Here is a 24,802-nt window from a genome sequence, read left to right as displayed (position 1 = left end):
TGAATTGTGTTTTGATAACAATTATAGTCTGCCCTCTACCTGGGATTAACCTGTACTTTGCCATTGTATTTACAAAGAAAAAAAAATAGTGTATAAAAATGCAAAGGAGAAAGTTTTCATATATTAATAGTTTTTTTGCATGCAGGAAATACTAAGTTGACAGGTGAAGGTTAGGGGATATGAGTTTTAAATGTTTATTGAATATCATGGTGGTATGGGACACCTCCATTTTGTGACTACCAGTACCTGCGTTTTGAAATAAACAATAAAACCAAATTTATATTTTTTCTTTCCAAACATTGTAACTTATCAGAGTAGTTAGCAAATTCTCAAACAGTGTGAGTATTTTGATTATGAGGAAAGTTTATTCATATTATAGATATACCTCCTTAAATGTTTGAGTTGTAGATATATCATGGTTTTAGTAAATTTTGATGAAAATGTAATTTGTAATTTAATTAAATACATCTGCAAAGTAATTGTAATTTAATTAATTAAATTGGGAAACTCTTGTAATGGTAATGGTAATTTAATTGAAGAATTTAAGCAAGTAATTGTAATTTAATTAATTACTTTCCATTGTAATTGACCCCATCCCTGATGTGGACGGAGATGAAGGTCGATAAATTCTGAATTTTTTTCAGTGGGATATCTAATGGCACTTACTATGGGACGTCCTGGCATTCCAGGTTTGTAAATTTTTGGAAGACCATAAAATTGGCCGGGCTTACAGTTGATAGGAAGAAGGGTAGTAACATTGTAACCAATTTCATTATTTTAAACATAGTATCTAATGTTTTGGTAATAGTATCTGAGAAGTCATCTGTAGGATCATTGTAAAGCTTTTGGTAAAAACGTTCATCTGAAATTGTCTGTATGCTTCTGCAAGATATTTGTCTTGAACCATCACAACAATTGTTGACCCTTTATCTGCTTTTTTAATGACGATGTCTTCCCGGTTCTTAGGATTTGTAACGCTGATCTTTCTTCTTTCTTTAGATTATCCGGGTGTCTGTGTTGTTTGGAAAGGAGTTTCCCGATATATTATTTAGTTTTTATATATTATTTAGTTAAGTGCTAGTTTTGTAGATGCTTTTCTTCTTTCATATGTAGTTTTTATTTTGTTGTCCTGAAGAAGGGACGGGTTGTCCCGAAAATTTGTCAATATTCTACTGTATTGCTCGTGTCGTTACTCGTTGCTAGCAATCAATATTAATGAGTTAATCATATGAATCATCAGAATATACATATATACCGAACATTTAATTAATTTGTTGTCGATTTGACATTCTTTGAACACAATTACTTTGACAAAGCTCAAGGGAGGAGTTAAAAACTGCGGTCCGCGCAGCCCTGGACGCTGGGTACCGACACTTAGACACCGCCTAAAACTACAAGAACGAGGACGCCATCGGGGAGGTTCTTCCGGAATACATGAAGAGCGGGAAAAGCAAGAGAGAAGACTTGTTTATCGTTATTAAGGAAATGCCGTATGATATAAGGAATATATTCTATTGTACACATGTATAGCGTACTTAGAGCTTTTAACAGTGCATTGAGGATATCACTAATTGTTACTAATTGATATAGCCAAATGAAAAGGTGACATGTCATGTTGTTATTGACTGACTACAGAAAAATATAACGGGTTGACCAGTCTCAAAGACAACTCAGCTTCGCCTCGATGTCTATGAGATTGGTCAACCCGATATATTTCTGTAGTCAGTCGGTAACACACCTTTGAAGTAACAATAGCCTCTCAGTAATACGCAAACATTTCAAAAATAATCTTACATGGGATGAGTCTGAAGAAGCTACGGCTGGATTATCTAGATCTATACCTTAACCACTTTCCTAATTTTGGCTTTAGTGGTAAATAAAACTACTAAAACTATATTTTAAGTTATTCACTGAAGTAATATATATCTCTAAAATTGTTTTTATTTCTCCTTTTAACACAAACAGATGTTGTATTGACGAGTTTAATAAAAAATTAATTAAACAAAAAACAAATAAATACCCCCTCCCCAACAAAAAGAGAGAACAAAATAGACAGCCCACAAAAACAAATTTTAAATGAGGACCAAAATATGATCATATGAGGCACAATATCAATCATACATACATGTATCAATACTCATTACTAACTCAAAAACAACGTATTGCATTTGATATGAAATTAAGTAACATTAAAGAATCAAGAAAAATAAATCATCAATAAGCAAACATTTTATAATGAAATTAAAATACGATAAACCAACTTATAATGCAGAAGTATGTATTTTGGGGATTAAATCACAAATCAACAATATGTATTATTCAAATTTTGTATTAAGCATATAATTTCTTTTTTAACAGCTAAAATAAGGATACTTATTGATAGAGGCAAACGGTATAAGCTTTACTTTACTTGATGGTTGATGGTTGATATTTGACATCATTTAAGAGAATGATGTCATTTTTTTTCTTCCTGCTTCCAATTGCTTATTAATAACATTTCAAACATGCTCAAAATTGATTTGTTCGTATTTCATTCAAGTATGAAGGCGATGATGAAAAAAAAACAAACAAGGAAAGCATGTTTTCTAATTAATTTCATAACCATACAAATTCGCTTTATATTCAATCTGATTATAATCAGATCCTCGATCCGCTCTCTGTTTTTGTTTAAATTTTCTATTCTCGCTGTAGCGACAATAGAAAAACAAGGAGCAGATCGAGGATTTTATTTTAATCAGATTGCTTTTTACTTCGAACCTCTGAAATATAGATTAAGTCGAATATCACATCACTAAACAAAACAAAATCCCAAAAGCCAGAAAATTACTAAGTTGATAAACGAAATGAATTCATAATTATACATGTATTACATAATTGTAATTTTCATATCACTATTGATATTTTTTTCATCGGAAACGATCAAGTTCATTGCATATTATTTTTGCATATTGTAGGCCGTAGAAGAACACGTCAACTTGGGTTTGACCAAATCCATTGCTGTCTCCAACTTCAGTATTCCACAGATTGAAAGAACTTGTAAGATCGCCAAACACAAACTAGTACCCGACCAAGTAAACTATTGATCTTTGTATGAAACTATATTTATCTGAAACAACCTTTTATACCACCTCAACCCCCCCCCCCCCCCCAAAAAAAATATACTACTGAACACGTTCATTTTTCGAGTAGCTCTATTTCTACTTACAAGCCTTAAAACTTAAATGCCATGGAAATCTATTAAATACATTTATCTTGTCAAACAACTTTTAAATCGGTATATAGCGACTTTTAATTTAATTATGAAATTGAATGCATAATACTGAATTTTAATATATAATTGAGACATTTTGTTAGAATAACCTACATTTTCATTGATAAATTTTCATAAATTAATTATATAAAAAGAGTTGATGTAAATTAGAGGTAATTTTGAGAGTTAATATTATCATAAGAAATCAATAACTATTTAGGTACTCCATTAAATAACATATTCTAATTGAATTGAACAAATAACAGTAAGTAAAAGAATGTATAGTTTTTCATACTAATTGTTAGACCATAATTAATTACCTAATTGTGTACGGACTTTTCGGTTTTTCCCGATTATGACAAAGAGCACATGTACACGGCGGGTGTTACCGGTCAGCGGAGGGTGCTCACTCCTCCATGGCACCTGATGCTACCTCTATTTTCTTAAAAAGAGGCCCGTGTTCGCTCTGCTCGTGTTTTGTAATTTTCCTTTGAGTTTTTGAATTTGAACACTGTTCGTTATCACCACATGTCATAGTATGGAAATAGGAAGATGGAAACCCAGTCTATATCATAATAGGCTATATTTGCTTGTATAACCGTTGTAGGTGGAATTTACTGTCCAAAGAAAGAATTGTTTGATGCTTGTAAGAAACTGTAAGTGGCAATCACCGCCTACGCTAGGAAGACCTGACCGATTGTTAGTGACAAAGATCTTAATTATTATCAATACGAGACTCGTAAACCGTTAATTTCATAAGCTTTTCTTTAGGTCAATTTGCCAACATGAAAGCAATACTATTTCCTGGTTAAAAAATTGTATCATCATGGATAAACTGAGTAATACAGTACATGTATGTACATGTATTATTTAAGATGAGTTTCAAAAACGGAGTTTAGTTTTTTGAACATTAAATTTTCAGCAATGATACCTTTTTAAAATATAGTTGCAGAAAGAAAAATACGAACTTGTAGTCCTTGAAGATCCATGTGTTTCAAAAAATGCAAAGAAATAATAAAAACAAATCTCCTGAACACGTGCACATCAAAATATGCATTCTTTGCAAATGGAACAAACACTAATCGATTGGTATTGTGACAAAGTGAATACCAATTTAAGTGTAACGATAATGAGCAATTTTTTCAATGTGTTCTGAATTTACAGAATCTTAGCAATATATTAAATTTGTGTCATATTTTATATACTATAATCATTGCAATATATTTTTTAATGGGTACTTAAATTGTGTAGGTTTTGCTTCGTAATCTTCTTCAAAGAGGCAACATTGTGATTCCAAAGAGTGTGAGCCCAGACAGAATACGCAGTAACATTCAGGTAAGGATTGTTAGTGCTAACATACTTGTAATGCACACATCACGTTTAAAATATGTAAATGAACATTTATATTAAATATTGTCAAAAAGTTCATAAGAAATCTTTTCGTGTTTTCGCGGGGTCATTGATATAAAAGGAAGCCGGAGTACCCGGAAAGAACCCAATTGTCGAAGTAGGCGACCACCATACTCTTTCACATACAACCAATGTCGATCACGGGGATTGAACGCGGGTTACAGTGGAGAGAAGCGAGTGCATTTTCCATTTCGTTACTTGAACTAATCTTATTTTCTGAACAAATATTGGTGTTTTTTTAAAAAAACTTTTTTAACGCTAAATTGAGAGTTTGGCACTGTAAATACTTGTAATCGTATAGGACTATATGCAACCCAATGCCTCTGTTTTTCTAAGGTGTAGACGATATTGCAGGTATTTAAACAAAACGTCAAACCAAACTTAATGAAACTGCATTATACGTACATTTACATAATCAAAATAATCTTGCACACAAACAAAAAAAACCCCGAAAAATCTTTAATGCTCACAAACAAAAAAAAACGAAAAATCTTTAATAGTAATTTTATAATAATTATGCTATTAAACGAATGACATTTTTGATTTGTGTATATTAGTTGAAAGAATGCATTGTGTCAGTTTCAAAACATTTTTTTGCATACATAATTACCTGTAACATTTGCACATCTCCCATTACTACACTCTGTATAATTGTTCATTATGTATCCAGAGTTTGCAGGTCGTAATTCGTTTAATTCGTAATCCATCAATGCCATTTTCAAAATATTCTATAGTTTATGATAGTGAGTGACAATGGTAATGGAAATAATATACTTTAAAAATAGGAAGTAATTAACTTTTGTAGATATTTGGTTTACAATATGTATTAGATAAGGAATAAGGAATCATTCTTTGAGTATTATGAGGTGATAATTTTGGTCGAGACGTGATCAAATCCAATAAAGCCCGAAGGGCTTTATGATAGATTTGATCACGCCCCGACCGAAATTATCATCTCATAATATTCAAAAAATGATTCCTTATTATTTATATTTATATAATGTTTAGCCATCGTACGATTATATATTTAAATATAAATAAGCAAACCCAGCTGGCGCCTCGATTTGGCGTCATTTGTATTATTGGTTATATAGTACAAAATCGATACGTAGTGTTATCACAGACAAAAACACTGGAAAATGTGAATACATGTATATCTTTTTAAGCATTCTAATTTTTAGAATTATTTATGTGCTTGATTCTGTCTTTAAAGCCAGTTTTGATATCTTAAAAAAATTTCAGCAATAAAGAATTTTTCATGCAAAAAACTATTTAAACGTCGGAATACATACGTAGATAAGGTCGCAATATTGTATGAAAATCGTCTTATAAATGGTAACCATCTACTTAATGAAAGTTTCATTCAAACTGCTTTCAAATATCAGTCATACCTCCTGCCTAAATTGTTTACGATTTTTAAAACGTAAAAAAGAGGTGTAATATTTTTTTGTCTTAAACTTTCATATATATAAATTTCGTTTGCACGCTTTGTGTGAAACTAATGAAACACAGTTTGCAAACGTGGTTATATTGCTGCAAAAGATGTTATTTTAGCCAGATAGTGTTATATTGCACACAGTTCCTGGTCATACGTACAGATCATTTTTTTCTGTATACTGTTTAATTTACTGCCTTGTTAAAAATCACCTCTGTATTTTAAAAACATAATAATGGATATGAAATGTATTAACTTTTGCCACCTGATGACAATTAACCTCTACCATCCCACCGCTTTTGATCCCTCTCCCCGAAACAATTTAAAGCAAATACTTCATCGATACATGTACTTGTATTTTAATATTTAACCCAGCGGGTCTTCTTTATGTATTTGTTGGTCATTAGAGCTTTCAATTAATAAACCCTTAACATAAAACAAAATGTTCATTCTATTATATAACCAAAATAGTTTCCTCAAAGGCATATATCCCTCCACAAACATAAACTATTTTTGTTTATTAATAGATGAACATCTCTTAGGTAGGCGATAAAGTAGGAAAAAGGGGCTCTTTGTAAATTTTTGTTTGCTGCTGGACATTTTTTGTGTTTTTTTTTTTATTAAAAATGAGGATACAAATCATTTCAAGTTATATTTTTGTTGCCTAAAAATTCTTTACAAAAATTTTAGCAATTTGTATTATTTTCACTAATAAGAACATTTCAATCGTAGTGTTACCTTTTTAGTGATTTTTCTTACGCGGGTATGATAAGGCAACTCTCAGCGATCGATTGATTAAAAATTCCTCTGATCGATATGACGTCACAATAAGCAGCATGATGTCATTTGTTACACGGAAACATGTCGATTTTAACTTTATCTCTGTTTAAAATTATAAAAACTACAAACATAAACTTTCACAAGAAACTCTTCTAATTGAATATATCTTCGATTTCTCTGTATTACGTATAATTATCATTGATGACGTCACAAGCATGTTTAATAGAGAAGATAATGTTGGGAAACAAATCATCGGAATGCAGTGTTCACAATGCCGAAATAAGACTTATTTAATTCAGTTACCCAAGATTTAGATGAGTGTCAGTTAGGATATAATCAGGATAATAGAGAAATGGATAATTTGCATAATCAGCGAGTGTTTAAGGTAAGCAGATCGACATTTATATGGCTTGACTAGCCTTTCCTCTGTCAGTGTGTACAAAAAAAGGCAAAAGTGTAGCACTACCCCGGAATTTATGAAAGATGACTTTGGTAAATATCAACAGTATATGACCTAAACTACTTGAAAAGTGCTGCTAAAATCCTGTGCTTCGTTGTTTTAAATGAAAAATAGGTAGTATTTTTAATGGAATTAAAGACGTTAAGAGGGTTTCCGATAAATATTAACAATATTTATTTTTTGGGATTAACAATTGAATTCTAGCAGTAATGCTAATAAACATGAACTAATTGCTGATCAAATTATTGTAGCAAACATACAAATGAACTTCGGGGTAGTGTTACACTTTGTGATTTTTTGTTAAGGTAAAAAAGTGATCTATTTTTAACTGTCACATGATACCATGGCACGGGAGCTTCAAAGCTCGAGTCGATTTCGAAGTTGAAAAATAATATCTTTTTGAACACATTCACTTGGTATTAATATTCCGCACTGTTTTCTTAAAAATAAACAGTTTTCAAATTGATCATAATTTTTACTGTCATTAAACTCGGAGTTGCCTACACCTACCAGCGTAAATATTCAATGGCCATTATCTCAAAAAGTAGGTCATTTAACAATTTTATTGAAAATAAAAAATAGCACTACACTGAAAATTCTTAACCACACAATAAATGGTTTTTCACTATTATCAGTCGAATATTATAAATTATTTTTCAAGGAGAAAACGTTATCCTTTTAACCAGCTTTTTAAAAAAGTCATTAACCAAAATGAAATGTACATGACAAATGACAATAGCAAACTATCAACCATCTCAAAAATCCACAAGAAATCATCTTGACGCAAGCGTCAAATGGGCCGCAAAAAATATAATTGTTGTATGAATCATTGGTTGTTTACATAAAAACACACCACAAAGAAGAAAATAAAAGTTAGTTGTACTAATTTTTATGGTAAATTTAAATATACTTTCGGCAACTTGTTTTGAAGTTTAACATTTTACTATTATCATAAAGAATCGAGTTCGTTACTGTAAGCATTTCTAAAGGTAATTGTTCGATCATTGCCATAGTATGAAGGAATGGAAAACACATTGATTTTTACAATACAAAGATCAACTCATCATTTTTCTCTTGGAGATTATGCATTTCAAACCATTTTGTTTTTTTGTTTGTTTTTTTTGTTTTTTGCATTGAATTGTATGACAACTTAATGCATTAGTTTATATGATTTCAAGGGACCACGTGATAAAACAGAAATTGATTAGCTCAAATTTTCCAGTCAATTCAAATTATTATGTCTGTCATATTTTTGCGTAAATAATTGATATGGATGTCATTTCATGATATTTTCTACCACATTTTACATGGAAATATAATAAACACACACATAAAGTCATTTTATTTGACACGGCACATAGGAATTCAAATATATCCTTTATGTAAAATGACGTTCAGGTCTGTAGTATTTCAGGTCTTTAGTATGTCCCGCATACCGATCCCGATGCGAATGACGACCTCCGGAATTTTTCGAATAGATTATAGTCTCGATAAAAACGCACCAAACACGACAGTCTAGTATGACCTATTTTTCATTTACGAGTAAGACAAAAAATATGTGATATTTTTAAAAGGCATAAAACATATTTCTATATGCCAATTTACTTTTAATTCATAAAAATATGCATAATATTAATTCTATCAAAAAAGAACTGTCCCGCAGAAACGCAGTAACAATATTTAAATGTGTATCAAATAACGGACCGCCTTCCGGCGGCCCGTAATAAAACGAAATACGGATTCAAAGCAGAGCAATACAGAACTCTAAAAAAGATAGAGGTAGCATCAGGTGCCTAGGAGGAGTGAGCATCCTCTGCTGATCGATCGGTGTACACCCGCCATGTCTTCTTTGTTGAATCGGGAAAAAAACCCCGGAAATGTCTGTAGACAATTAGATGATTAAGTTTGGTCAAACAATTAGTATGATAAACGTCAGTCAGCATGCGACCCAGTAGAAGATTTTTGTGCTGACAAGGTCGTTGTATCGACCATTGAACTTACGAATAGATGACTCAAACGAGACTGTTGATAGTCATGTTTTATCAACCTGTTTGTCAGTAGCTTGCCTCGCCTTAAAAACTGTTCATACGAAGAGCATGCCCTTGTATATCGAAATAACTGTGGGACAAAAATACCATATGCAGGTGATGAAGGTATATTGCTACATAAGTAAGGAAAATTGACTACGGAAAAAATTGAAGTTATCGCGTTTATCAGTGTCCATTTTTAATAATATATCCAAATATGAAACAGATAACGCAGACCTTGTGGTATCTTTTTTTCAAGTTCAAAGGGATATATCGAGTCGACGTAATTATGGAAATAACAATTGTTAATTGATGTTACGTCTTCAATATAACTGAATGTTGAGTTGAAGGCCACAGCGAGTAATTTATTTTTTTTTACGTACAAGTTTTTGAATAAAATCTGTTTCATAAGAATACAAAAATATCTCTGCTTACAATGAGGCACAATTGGTACATGTTATTTGTTACGTTTTAATCAAGATTGAATGATCTTTTAGGTAATTCTATATAACTTGTTAAGAGATTCACTATTTATATAAAGAAAGAACGGTTTAATGACATACGTTTAAATTTATTTAAATATGAATTGATCAAAGTTATGTATGGTGGTCTTAGAGATTTTTTTTGTATGAAACTAAGTTTGAAGTAAATTTAGCGTTATTTTATTAAGTTCAAGAATTTGTTATTAGTAAGGGTAATACTTTTATACAGAAGCCAATTTAGGACCTATCAAAACATATTTTTGAATTTGATGTAACGATTTCTTGAATTTGTTAAAACGAATTTAAAACGAATTGTTGAATCCGTTATAACGAATTAAATTTGTTATAACACATTTTAGGAATTCGTTATAACGAATTTAATATGTGTATTGTTACAACATAGAGTTGTTCCCCTTTATTTTTCATATGTCAGGTTGTGGTGCTTCCGGCTGTGAAAGTTGTGATGGCTGAGATGATGCTGGTTGTGATGATTTTACTTGTGATAGTTTCGGCTGTGCAGGGCTACTATGGTTTGTTGGCTGAAAAGTAGGAGCATATGCGTTCAACGAGCTTGTGATTGGTGGTCGAGTTCTACCAGAGGCTCACCACATTGAAGATCAACGTACAGGACCACGAGGAACTCCTTTTGCCCAAAAGCTAGCCCTGGGATGGTTTCTCATCGGAAACGTTTGTCTTGGAAACCTCCATCCACCTGCTAGTGTGAACGTCTTGAAGACGACTGTGCATCAAAGTGGCAGAGTTAGTGTATTTGACAAATGTGAATACAATATATCACTCAAATTAGATGATGATCCCATTTTCAGACACCAAGCAAACGACAATGATTTAGGACAATCTATTGAAGATAACCACGCAGTACAGTTAAGGCGGTCAATAAAAATATGGGCAAATTTTTGTGATGAAAACACGTATACTTTAGTTAAACTGGCATGTCCTTTTTAAAATCAATAACAGTCACTCAAATGCAATATATTTCTAAAATATATATATAACAGTACAATATTTTATGTTCATAGTGGTCACGTGATATGGCAGTCGCATGGTACAAGCAGATGTATTTGTGGTTTTGAGGTCATTTTAAAAATTCAATATTGCAAGGGCATAATCATGTCAAAATTCACAACTGAATTATGAAATAACTTGATGTTATATCGTACATTTTGAAAGACGGTGCGAACTTTTTAAGATAAGAATATTTGTTAGTAGAAACCGTAATTTATAATGCATATGTTGAATAATTTTGAAGGTCACAGGGTTAATTTCATTAAAAAATAATTAATTTGTAAGATTTTACAAGGATCGTAGAAGTTTTTAAGTTACATAGCATATTTCAAATTCACATGTAAAAGTTTGTCGGGATCAGGTAAGTGTATGCCCTTGCAATTAAGTGATTTATTTAGGTACTCAGATTTTAGATATACGATATTTTATACAAAACCGAGGTGGCTTCTTTAAACGATGCATACTTTTAACAAAATGAAAATAAGACTATATAGGTAGCATTTTACTAATAATAATTTTAAACAAAATATTCATTTATACTTTTCCGTTAATGTATGACGTTTATTTTTCTTCGCTACAAAACTGCACGATAGCCTTCAATGATTTAACTTAATGCGTCATTTTGAAGCATATGACGTCATATTTTGTAGTACAGCGAGAACGACATCTCGCTTATTTTTCAGTGTGTACGATATAACGGACATCAAAATTGTAAGTAATAGCATTTGTTGTTTTTAATTAAAAGATTAGTATAAGTTAATTTTACTAATAAATAGATTAATAAGTACTTTCGAGGTTTGTAATATACTGTGATGTCATAATGCACATTTCCCGTACTTTTTGTCTGAACGGAGTTTATTGACAGCCTTAACTGTGCTGCGCAATTCATTGAACTGATGGATAAAGCCTTCACCAAAAATTCAACCGGAAATTGGACTGCTCCGCTACCTTATCGGGAAACCGGAGAAATCTTGCAAAACAACAGATCAATGGCATTGAAACGAGCACTCATGCTTCAAGGGAGCCTTCGTCGGAACACAACAAAACAAGAACACTTTGTGAGTTTCATGCAGGGCATTTTTGACTCTGGTCATGCCGAGATTGCGCCTCCTGTTCAACCCGGACAGGAGTGCTGGTACTTGCCCATATTTGGTGTGTACCACCCTAGGAAGAAGGACAAAATACGAGTGGTATTCGACTCTTCCTGCAAACACGATGGCATTTCCTTGAATGATGTGTTGATGTTGGGACCAGACTTAATGAATTGTCTTGATGGAGTGCTCATGAGATTCAGGAAGGAGCCCATAGCCGTGATTGCAGACATTCAGCAAATGTTTTTCTGTTTTCGTGTGGCAGAACCTCACCGAGATTACCTCCGTTTCTTCTGGCATCAAAACAACGACCCAGCCCAAGAACTTCTAGAGTACCGAATGTGCGTTCATGTGTTTGGCAACAGACCCTCCCCAGCAGTTGCCACATACGGCCTTCGACGTTGTGTAAGAGATGACTGTAGTGAAGTGGTGAAACAGTTTGTTACCAGAAATTTTTACGCTGATGATGGTTTGGCATCATTTCCCAGTGTGAGTGAAACAGTTAATGTTCTAAAACAAACACAGAAGACACTCCTGGAAGGTGGAAATTTGAAGCTCCACAAGATTGCATCGAATAGTGAAGACGTCATGCAACAGTTTTCAACTGCAGATCTAGCAAAATCCATGGAACAGCTTGATCTAGATCGAGATGATCTGCCTATACACCACAGCTTAGGTTTGAGTTGGGACCTTGCTACAGATACCTTCATCTACAAAGCCTCGGAGGAGCTGAAGCCATTCACCAAGAGAGGATTGCTGTCAACTGTAAATGGTTTATTTGATCCACTCGGCTTCATTGCGCCCATTATTCTAAATGGACGATTCATCATGAGACAAGCTTTCACTGGAATTGAAAGTTGGGATGATCCCTTACCTACAACTATCATGGGTGCATGGAAACTTTGGTTAGAACAGCTCAAAAGACTTGATGGTGTGCATATTCCACGGTGGCTACTTTCTGTATCATACCAAATGTGCGTCCACAAGACACTTCACATGTTTTGCGATGCCTCTGAAAAGGCAGTGAGTGCCTGTGCCTACCTTCGGGGTGTGACTTCAGAGAAGATATCCGTAGGTTTCGTATTTGGGAAATGTAAAGTTGCACCAAAAAGTGGACATACGATTCCAAAATTGGAGCTTTGTGCGGCAGTCCTAGCTGTAGAGCTTGGGGAGATGCTATCTAGGGAGCTCGACCTTCCTTTAGAGGACATCAAGTATTACTCTGACAGCAAAGTGGTACTGGGGTATATATCCAATGAACGCAGACGGTTCTATGTTTATGTATGCAACCGTGTATCCAGGATACGAAAGAGTTCATCTCCACATCAGTGGAATTATGTAGCTACAGAAGAAAACCCGGCGGACCAGGGAACTCGTGGACTTTTGCCAGAACAACGAGCTAGAGCCACGAAGCATAAAAAATTGCCCTATCATTAAAAATTACCATATTTTGGTATAATATAGGGTAGAGTCTTAGCTTTTCATAACTGTTTTTCTTTTTTCGATATCTATCATACTTTTTTATAAACGGAGTTTACAATATGGCATTGTTTTGATGAAAAATGTAGAACAGACGTCATTTTTGTTAAGTAACGTCACGAAATGATAAAACTACGTATGACTTGAATCTAATGAAATAAACCAAAAAAAAAACAAATAAAATTATCATGTAGACATTATAATTAATTTATGAAAATCAATTTATTGATGAAAATACCATGAAAAACTTTTTTACAATAAAGTTTCAAAAATATTACAGGGACCAGTGCTGAAGGTCAATATAACAGCGGTACATTTAAATATGTCGGTGTGTTAAAAGTTCTTTTTTTCTGCAATTTGAAACTGCCTGAAGTAATGCTGATGATGCGCAGTGTATAACTGAGGATTAATCATTGAATTCTACCAATGTAATTACAAATTATTAAAATTAAATATATAGATATGACAGAGATACGGTAATTGAATTTAATAGAGATATATGTAATCTCGAATTTTGATGCATTACTGTAAAAGTCTGTGTACATTATTTTCATGATTATTTTACTTGTTTCAAGGCTTCAATATTTTCACCCAATCCTGGTGCTTTACAGCAGTTAGATGCCAGGGTTCAATCCTTTGAAATGTATTATTTTCCCATTTTCCCGTGGGATCACCGTGCGTTCATGTGCGCTCACCTTGCGTTCACTTGCGCTCTCCGCTCCGTTCCCGCTCATCGTTCACAAAACGCCCACCGTGCGTTCACAAAGATTTCGCCTTGCGCTCACTGCGTTCGTTTTGTGTTCACTTATTGTTTAGTCAGATAATATTATATTTAGGCTTATAACAATACAAACATGTAGTTTATTGTTATTATTTCCTGATTACCAACGAAAATTACCTCCCAGGGCACTCCGAATAAATCGTTTATCTTGCGTTCACATAGAGTACATATATCGTTCAACGTTCACTTTGCGCTTGCGTTTGCGCTCTGCGTTCGCTCACAGTTCACCGTTCATACGCGCTATCCAAATTCGGCTCAGTGTGCACTCACCGCGTTCGTTTAGAGTGCACTCACTGTGCGCTCACCGTTCACGAACTGTTCAAGTGAAAAATAAAACCTTATAGCGACTGTGTATATGTAATGGATATACTAGTATGCCGAAAGCAGTTCTGTATGAAATAATATAAAACAGTTTCGAGGCCCGTTATAGGGCCGAGAACTGTGATATTTTTGATACATAAGTGTTTGAGGCATATATCGTACTTAAATCACTCCATTGAATATCATTGTTGATTCCTGAGACAGTCCGATTTTAAAGAATAACAGTATTATTAAGAAGCTCTTTAATAATCGGACTGTCACAAGTAAAAATTTTGACTGCTGGAACAAGGGAATGACATTACAGCAGTGTTTTAATGTTCATTAATTAACTGAAAAAAGAATATCGATTTCTTTAAAAATATTCTCATGAGTTAATTATTCCTTATAAATGCCATAACGTCTATTCATTCACATTTCATTTTTTCTAGTGATATTCATGTCTTTTGAGAATTGTTCCAAGTGATAAGCTATCTGTAAGAGAGAGAGAGAGAGAGAGAGAGAGAGAGAGAGAGAGAGAATGTGGGTTTACTATTTTGAAGCGAAGATAGGTTAAAATGAACATTTTTATTTAAAACATCAAGCAGTAGCACATAAATAATGTCGAAAAATTGTCTTGAAAAGTCGAATTCATAGCAAGCATGTAGAATTTGTGTTATCATTTATGTAGATTTGTAATGAACCCGGCCGTAAATCCATTTTTTTAGAGGGTAGGGAAGGGGGGGGGTGGTTGAATGGAAACAAATACCGTTTTAAATCTCTCTGTACTCATCGCCTTTTTTTTTTTAAAGAAAGGGCCCGGCAATCTGAATTTATTTTTATATGCAATACAAGAAAAACTTTAATTAGATTTAATACGCATAAATTGATCAAAGATAATTTCAATCGAGAATTTTATAGGCAAAAGTAAGTCACCGATGTACACACGTTTAGGGTGTATTTTTTATTTTATTGGACAAATGATCAACAAAGACATCGAAATTAGGATTAGACTTCTATATAGTGCACATGCTAATAAAGTATTCTAAGCTGTGTTTACCAAAAGCCGTCTTCATCGAAACGGACACAATCGATCTTTTAAGAAAGGAGTGTAACTGCATGTAACGGTTCACCGGAAATACATTGACCACGCGACGAATCAACACTGATCAACAGTGGCTGATAAAGAAAAGACGTATGCATTGGCAAAATGTTTTTATACAAGGGGCGACGGCTTAATATTCAATTACAGCTGTACTTAGGAATTAAATAATCAAGTTTTTTGACGGAATAAGTTAAGTTTATCATATATGTAGGCCTACATGTTTACACGTGATGTCGACTGTCTTTCTCCCGCGGTATTCAGGAACACGTACTTGTGTAAAAAAAAAATCGCTTGCATCTTTCCTTTCGTTTAATGCATTTCACCGTTTGACAAAAAACCCACAACTAGCTACTTATACATGCTATCGCTTATTCTAAAATTATAAAGGTATAACGTTAGGAATATATATTTACTTACGTACGTACAATGTTAACTTTGCCAATTTAATTTTTTCTGTTTGTTAGCAATGTTCATGTATCTCATACTCTACTGAAATTGAATATTACCGTGGTACATAGAAATAATGCTTTTTAAAAATGCAGACTTTACTGGTAAATTCTATTGGCAAAATACTGAAAGAACTCAAGATTCCATGTACAGATTCAACTGACGTCGCAAACGTCAAACTATGACGTCATTGATGATGCACGTTGTAAGCATGAATCCACAGTATAAAATTACTTGATAAAACATGGTAAAGTTCAGTTTATATGCAATTCTTCCTCAAATATTTAATAAAATAAGGATTTTGTAAATAATCACAAATAATTCTTTATCATTATGAATTAAATTCTGCTATTTCAAAAAAAAGGAAGCAAATAATTACCCTAAAATAGAGTGGTCTGTTTTATTTTCTGTTACTAAAATTTTCAAAATTTGTAAAATACACATTGGCCACACTTGAGTACCTCTACGAAATTTTGCAGGCAGAAGCATTTATGCAATATCTCTCAGTTTTAAAAGTTTCAAAGAGGTACTCAAGTGTGGCCACATTCAAAATTGGGAAATACTGCAGTAAAATCTACAATTTTCAGCTATTTTTAACGATCATAGTATGTTTGATGATGCGCATGTGCTAAACGGTGGGGCCGAAGTGAAAAAAATTCATATGCATAGATGCAGAATATTGTGCCCTACATTATAAGTAATTACAATTTGTATTGTTTCAAACTTGAGTTTTGTGAAAATTTTAAGGCACATTTTGATGCTTCGTGGCTCTAGCTCTTTGTGATAGTTTATGGTTAAATGGGCCAGACTTCCTCTGAGGAAACTTAAGAAATCCAAATAATGAGAAGTTCTTTTTGGTAGATCCAGATATAGATACAGAGATACGGGCAGAGATAGTGACTCTAAAGACCATATCATCCAAGTCAACTTTAGGCATTTCTCGCTTTAACCGCTTTGGGAGTTGGTCGAGTCTAGTGCGTGCCATTACACTTATCAAGAGAAGACTCGGTAAGAAAGGAAATGAAATATCTCGTCTAGATTCAGAATTGTTGATCATCAAAGAGACTCAAAAACAGTTTTATCAGAAAGAAATAAATGCATTACATGCTGGTAGACCACTGCCAAGAGACAGCACAATTCTAGCTTTGTCTCCATACCTAGATGATGGCTTGCTGCGAGTTGGTGGCCGTATCAATTTATGTGACTTACCTGTCTGTGAAAAGACTCCTATTCTGATACCTGGCCAGAGTCATATCGCTCGGCTATTAGTTCGCCATCATCATGAGAAAATTTACCATCAAGGGCGTCATCTTACAGAAGGTGCTATAAGGAGTGAAGGACTATGGATTACTGGAGGGAAACGCCTAGTGTCATCTATCATTCATCATTGTGTTACGTGCCGCAAGATGAGAGGAAAGCCACTTAATCAGAAGATGGCAGATCTTCCTAAAGACCGACTCACAAAGTCACCACCCTTCACCTGTGTAGGGGTAGATGTGTTTGGACCCTGGACTATCATCACAAGACGTACAAATGTACAAGAGGGGGCAGCGCACATTCAAAACGTTGGGCTGTATTATTCACTTGTCTGTACAGCAGAGCGGTCCACATTGAGGTCATTGAGGAAATGACCTCTTCCTCATTCATTAACGCCATGCGACGGTTCATTGCAATGCGTGGTGCAGTTTCAGAATTTAGATCAGATAGAGGAACAAACTTTGTGGGGGCTGCCTCAGAGTTAAACATGAACATAGTGAATGTCGAAGACAGCAGTATGAGGGCATTTCTGGAGGACAAGCGCATTGCCTGGAAGTTTAATCCTCCGCATGCATCACATTTTGGCGGCAGTTTGGAAAGGACGATAGGCATTGCGCGTCGCATCCTTGACGCAATGCTTATGGATACCAAACACGGGAAACTGACACATGAGGTGTTGACGACCTTTATGGCAGAGGTCATGGCTATAATGAATTCAAGACCATTACTACCTGTATCCAGTGATGTTGAAGCACCATTCATCCTATCACCGCAGATGCTGCTGACACAAAAGACCCAGGAAGTACCTACTGAATTTAAAGATCTTGATGTGAAAGACATGTACCGCAGTCAATGGAAAATGGTCAAGGTCATGGCAAACACCTTCTGGAAGCGCTGGAAAAGTGAGTTCCTTTCCACCCTGCAGCCTCGTCAGAAGTGGCTAGTTTCGACAGACAACCTTAAAGAAGGAGATGTTGTTTTACTCCACGACAAAGAAAGTGCACGTACTGATTGGCCAGTTGGTGTCGTGAACCGCATATTCCCGAGTAACTCTGATGGTCTGGTACGTAAAATCGAAGTGCGTATTCTTAAGGATGGAAAGCCATGCCTTTACATCAGACCGGCGACGGAAGTGATTTCATTGCTGACAGTGTGAACTATATAACAGAAACTTGTTTTTTGTGTGAAAATAATGTTCAGTTTATACGTGTGTTTGCGACATACAAGTAGTGTTTACTGTGAACAATGTTTTCTTCATTGTAAGTTTTTTTTTTAGGGTGATAAAATCAGACGGGGGGTGTATTGTTACAACATAGAGTTGTTCCCCTTTATTTTTCAAAAATTTCAAATCCGGATTGAATCCGTTACCATTTTGCATTTTAGTAGCATTTCCGTATTTGTAATGTTCTACACGGCATGGCGCCCACTCCAATTTGCATATATTTTATGCTGTTATAGTCCCGCATAGAGTAAGTCTTGCATTATTACTGTTTTTCTTTGATCTGTGTTATATTCCGAGTGTCATTACGGTGTAGCTTTTTTGTAAAATGTGTTTAATTATGCATAACGTGACTTCAGTGATTTGTATCTTAGTCTAAATTTAGTAACGGATGTTAGCTACAGAGTTAGGGTTCACATTTGGTTTCCCGCGTCTTACGTAGTCAATCGAATATTTTATGTACGACTTGTTGTCAGTATTATCATCTTACTCATGGAACAAGTATCTAGTCAATTTCTGTATACTCAAAGCAACCTTTGTATAGCAACATTTTCAGTAAGGTTGTACAGCAAATATGAAATGTTTCATATTTATAAAATGAACAGTTGTCAAATATTTTACAAAAGGATTAGAAACACATTGTAACCTTTCTAAAAGTATGTTTATTTTTATTTTTCAGTTTCTTACTAGTCTACTAGTATATACATATACTATATGTATGCATATCAAGAAATAAAGTAGTGTTAGACCACAAGGCTTTACAGTAAGAAATCTGGTGCAATTCAACATAATGTCACAGCCAATAGAGGATGACTTAACACCTACCATGTCCACTCCACAGTCCATGGAGCAAGAGCTTACAGACACATGTGAAGGGGTGACAACAAGAGAACACAGAACCTTGTCCGAAAAAGGATTGATGTTTTATCAGTCTCGAGTGGACCATCTATCAGCAAAACTAACAAGAGTTGGAAAAGATCTTGACAGTTTACTTAACACAACTATATGTGAGGAAACAGATATTGAACTACTATCAAAACGTTTATTTGAAGTCTATAAGACATATGAAAAATAAAGGGGAACAACTCTATGTTGTAACAATACAATATGTTATAACAAATTTCGCTGAATTCGTTATTTCAAATTTTTAAATCTGTTTTAACAAATTAAATTTGAAATAATGAATTCTTGAATTCGTTATTTCAAAGTTTTAATTCGTAATTTCGGTTTTTTAAAATTGTTTATAACATATTTTCATCCAATATGTTTTGGGGAACAAATTAAACGGGGGGGGGGGGGGGGGGGGGGACTTCATTTGTCCAATATCGGCGTACGACTAAATGTGCCGATCAATGGATCGGCGTTAAACGGCGAAATGGTAAATGTAGTGAACTGGCGTAAAAACAAATAAAAGTGGAGGGACATATTGCCACGGCGGTTGCTGTAACCATGGCAACAGATGAAACAAATCAAAAAGACACCTTACTTTATCGGCTTTGCTAGAATTCCTACATTGATAGAAACACAATATTTAAGAACTGCTATATATATTTCACAAAAAAATACCATGCAGGATATACAGATTTATTTCGACGGGTTTCTGCGCAAAATTCCAAAAAATTGTTTAATTAATGCTATCAATGAATGAGCATGCTGATTTATTAACATATATCTGTATTTTTCATCTCACTTTATCACCAAACCGTGAGATTACGCCATACTTTAAAAAAATACCTGTTTGGAATAGAATTAATTTAAGAATATGGAATCAGTCTTTGAGTATTGCTAGTCTCAGGTGATTTTGGCCGGGACGTGTTTAAATCAAATAAAGCTCAAAGGGCTTTATTATAGATTTGACCACGCTCTGACCGAAATTATCAACTCATAATATTCAACGAATGATTCCTTATTACTTTAATCCTTATATTTCAATTATTACCAATTTCTAAACTTTAAAACAGCATTCTAAACAACATTCTATAACACATGCTATGCATTAAATACGCAGCGCAGCCAATACTGTTTTTCGGTTATGCTGTAGGACACGCCCATTTTTTGTCGCTTGTATTTATATGAAATTATTGGGCAGGGTTATCAAAGTAAAGGTTATCAAAAATAATATTTTATATGACGTAGCCATGCATTATAACCAGGATGTGCGTATGCGTGAACCAATTAACGGATGTAAAGAATAGGTTATTTTTTATACACATAACAGGGAATATTACCAGGATGTGTGCATTGGTGTACCAACTTTTCGGTAAACGTTTGGGAGAAAATTTGAAAGCTGTTTGGAGGAACTTCGAACTGATATTTGCGCAATTTAAAAAAGTATAGGAAATTCGATTTTTACATTATAAATGTTCATTAAAAGTGATGTTGTGAACATTAGATTTACACCAAAATGTTGAATAAATATTAGTATTTGAGAGAACAATAACGAGCAATGTTAAAGGGAAACAACAGGCACTTAGCATTGGAGTGGGGGAGGGAGTGGAGTTGAGCAGGGACAGGGGGACGAGACTACCCCCTTAGCACACGTTTTTTCGCAGCAAACATTTTTCTTAAATTTACATATAAAAGGTGTATTAACAAAGAGTTGCCCCCCCCCCCCCCCAAAAAAAAATGTTTTTGGGAACAGGTAAAAACTGAAATGAAAGGGAGGAAATAAACGGTAAAATTGAAGTTAAGGGTTCACCAAACCCCCTACCCCCACGGATCAGGTTTTTTTAAATGTTTTAATAGAGTTTACATATCACCAGGGTCAGTGTTCGTATCACCAGGGTCTGTATACCCATAACCTTGGTCAATGTTACGATTATCAGGATGTCTGTATCTATAACCAGGGTCAGTGTACGTATCACCAGTGTCTGTGTGCCCATCACCAGGGTCTGTATACAAATGACCTGGGTCAGTGTACGTATCATCAGGGTCAGTGTACGTATCACCAGGGTCAGTGTTCGTATCACCAGGGTTTGTATACCGATGATCTGGGTCAGTATTACGATTATCAGGATGTCTATATCTATTACCAGGGTCAGTGAACGTATCACCAGGGTCTGTGTGCCCATCACCAAGTCAGTAGACCCATCACCGGGGTCTTAATGCATATCACCAAGGTCAGTATACATATCACCAGGGTCGGGGTGCCCATTACCAGGGTCTCAAAACTTATATTGTTATAGGTATTGAGACCCAAGTGATGGGTATACTGACTCTGGTTACTCGTATACATGTACATACACTCGTAATTGGGTACACTAACCTTGGTTATAGGTAAACTCACCCTGGTGATGGGTATACTGATTCTGGATATCGGTATACAGACGCTAGTGATGTGCACTATGACCCTAATAATAAATACTAGTATACAGGCATTTAGACCCTGGCGAAACGTACACTGACCCTGGTGATAGGCATTGAGACCTTGGTGATGCTTACGTGGATTTCTGGCTATGGATAAACAGACCCTGGTGATGAGCACAAAGACACATTGACCCTCGGTATAGGTATTGAGACCCTGGTGACCTGATGATGGGTATACTGAATCTGGTTATGTATATACAGAACCGGGTGATACGTACACCGAGTCTGGTAATACGTATTTTGACCCTTGTGATGGGTATACAGACCCTGGTGATGGGCACACAGATCGACCTTGGTGAGGGGTTATGGATAGAGCTAAATGGGGTCGTTTTTTTACCACCCTTACCCCTCCCCAATAACCCATGGAAAGAAAATTTTGGGGGGCACCTATCATCAGTTCGAAGTTCCTCCAAGAACCTATCAGATTTCCTCCCAAACGTTTACCAATCCCGATGGAACGTTGGTTCTCGCATACGCACATCTTGTTATAATACCTGGCTTTGTCATATAAAAAAACATATTTATATTTTTCAAGTGTCCTTTACTGTGATAACATTACAAATCAATTTTGATAACTTTAGCCCAATAATTTCATAAAGTATGAGCGACACAAAATGGGCGTGTCCTACAGCATAACCAAAAAACAGTATTTGCTGCAATAATACATTACATGTGCTATACATGAAAACAACATTTTAAAATGTTGTTTTGAAGTGTAGAAATTGAAAATAATATGAATATAAGCAAAACAATTCTCTGAATATTATGATGTGGTAATTTTGGTCGGAGCGTGCATATCAAATCTATTATACAGCCCTTTAAGCTTTATTGGATTTGAACACGCACTGACCAAAATAAATCTGAATAATGAACATAAATCTGCCCATTCAAGCGTTTAAGGATATCGTATTTATCGGTATAAGGCGATTAGAATAGCAATTTTTAAAATCGTTTAAAAAGAAATCTGTCTGTAACAAAATAAATATGGATTCAACTTTCCAAATCTACGATACTTAGAATAACTAAATACATGTACGTCATAACATCAGACCTCTATCAATCATTTTTGCTGTAAATTCGAATTTATTTTGCATAGCTTTATAAGGAAATTTCCCTCGTGTTGACCTCGTGACCTCACTGAAGCCTCGTTGTCGCCTTACTTCATTTTCTCTTGATCAGATTTCTAAAAGCAGGTAAAAATAGGCACTTTGAAAAGGCGTAACTCTATTATTTTTGCTTCGATTTCGATGCGGTTTTTGCATTTAATTCTGGTAAATAAATTCTATGACATAAGTTCAACATTAGATGAACTGCAGGTACCCATTAATAAATCAACATGCTCATTGATTAAAAGCGTCGAAACAAATCTGTATATCATGCATGGTATTTTTTGTAAAAATATTAAGCAGTTCTTAAATGTTGAGTTTCTATCTAGCAAAGCCGATAAAGTAAGGTGTCTTTTGGATTTGTTACATCTGTAACCATGGTTACAGCAACAGCTGTGACAATATGTCCCTCCACTTTTGTTTTTAGGCCAGTTCACTTCATTTACCATTTCGCCGTTTAACGCCGATCAATTGATCGGCACATTTAGTCGTACGCCGATATGGGACAAATGAATATTCAAGAATTCGTTAATTCAAATTTAATTTGTTAAAACAGATTTCAATGACATAACGAATTCAGCGAATTTGTTATAACAGATTAAATTCGTTCTAACGAATTCCTAAAATTTGTTATAACAATTTAGATTCGTTACAACGGATTCAACAATTCGTTATAACGATTTAAATTCGTTTTAACAAATTCAAGAATTGGTTATATCAAATTCAAAAATATTTTTTGATAGGTCCTAAATGGGCTTCTGTACTTTTAGGATTTACTTCCATTAATCATTTTGATGGTTGAGAAGGGGAGAAATGGCTTCTTTATGCCAGGCATGAGTTTTACTAAGCTTCTTATCTTACGCAAAAATATTATTACTTAAGAACTTCGTAAGATTTAACCTAAGATAAGAATGTTCTGTTTTACTAACGTGTTCGTAAATTTTATTCGTAACCTTAACTTACGAAACGTTCGCAAGTTTCTGTAATGGAACTCTCTTATAAGGGAGGTGTGAATATTCGTAGTTATGAACGCGCAGAGGGCACTTTCGTTTTCGCGGCTATTTACATTTTATCGTCTGCGAAACTGTTTTGAACAATGGAGAAAAAATAGGTTTACGATATAAAGAAATGATAAATAAATATGTTTAACCCATATGAGTGCGGAGAGTGAATGTTTTTAATAAAGTATATGTGTGTAACTTTGTAATGAATTATCATGAAAAGCTACATGTAAATGTTTTATTCATTAAATTGCCCAGACTGTTCATTCATTCATTCTAATTATCTTTATTTCCTCCAATAGGAGATTGCATGAAGAATAACATTTTAACACAAATAATAAATACAGCACATGAGTTACAAAGTTGATAGAAGTTTTAGTGAAAAAAGGAATATAATTAAATGGAGTAAAGTAAATTTACGATATTTATTGTATACTGAATATGGTGATCGATTTATGATATGAAATCCAGTAAATAGGACCTGCACTCAGTTCCATAAATTGGTAACTATATGTTTCTGTCATTCCTGTAAATAGGTTTATTGATATTTATTACCGTAAATATTTCTGATCATTTGGAATTTATAGTTTAAATATAAATTATCAAATTATCGCTCTTTGCTGATAATATTAATAGGTGACCTAAGTAAATAAATGTTTTATGTCAATGTCTGTGCGATGATTGTGTTTGTATTGTCTTTGTCGTGTGCTTATATGTTTTATGTATGTGTTGTTCTATTGTGATTTCCTGCAATTACCATATTCCTACAATTTATTGAAAAAGGAA

At 34.3% G+C, this 24,802-nt stretch overlaps 2 protein-coding genes across 2 annotated transcripts; both read left to right on the top strand.

Annotated features, from left to right (window-relative positions):
- Positions 1–11,856: 11,856 nt before the first annotated feature.
- On the top strand, positions 11,857–13,395 carry LOC117683067 (uncharacterized). Its single transcript, XM_034451874.2, has one exon. The coding sequence runs from the start codon at positions 11,857–11,859 to the stop codon at positions 13,393–13,395; it is 1,539 nt and encodes a 512-aa protein (XP_034307765.2).
- A 4,078-nt stretch (positions 13,396–17,473) lies between these two features.
- On the top strand, positions 17,474–21,078 carry LOC136275037 (uncharacterized). Its single transcript, XM_066083297.1, has 4 exons — positions 17,474–17,565; positions 17,664–18,387; positions 19,343–19,550; positions 20,966–21,078. The coding sequence occupies exons 1-4, from the start codon at positions 17,474–17,476 to the stop codon at positions 21,076–21,078; spliced, it is 1,137 nt and encodes a 378-aa protein (XP_065939369.1).
- Positions 21,079–24,802: the final 3,724 nt, after the last annotated feature.

This window comes from Magallana gigas, chromosome 4, assembly GCF_963853765.1.
Source record: "Magallana gigas chromosome 4, xbMagGiga1.1, whole genome shotgun sequence".
In the NCBI taxonomy this organism is placed as follows: Eukaryota; Metazoa; Mollusca; class Bivalvia; order Ostreida; family Ostreidae; genus Magallana; species Magallana gigas.
The sequence above is the reverse complement of the archived record's forward strand: the minus strand, read 5'-3'. Positions and strand labels throughout refer to the sequence as shown.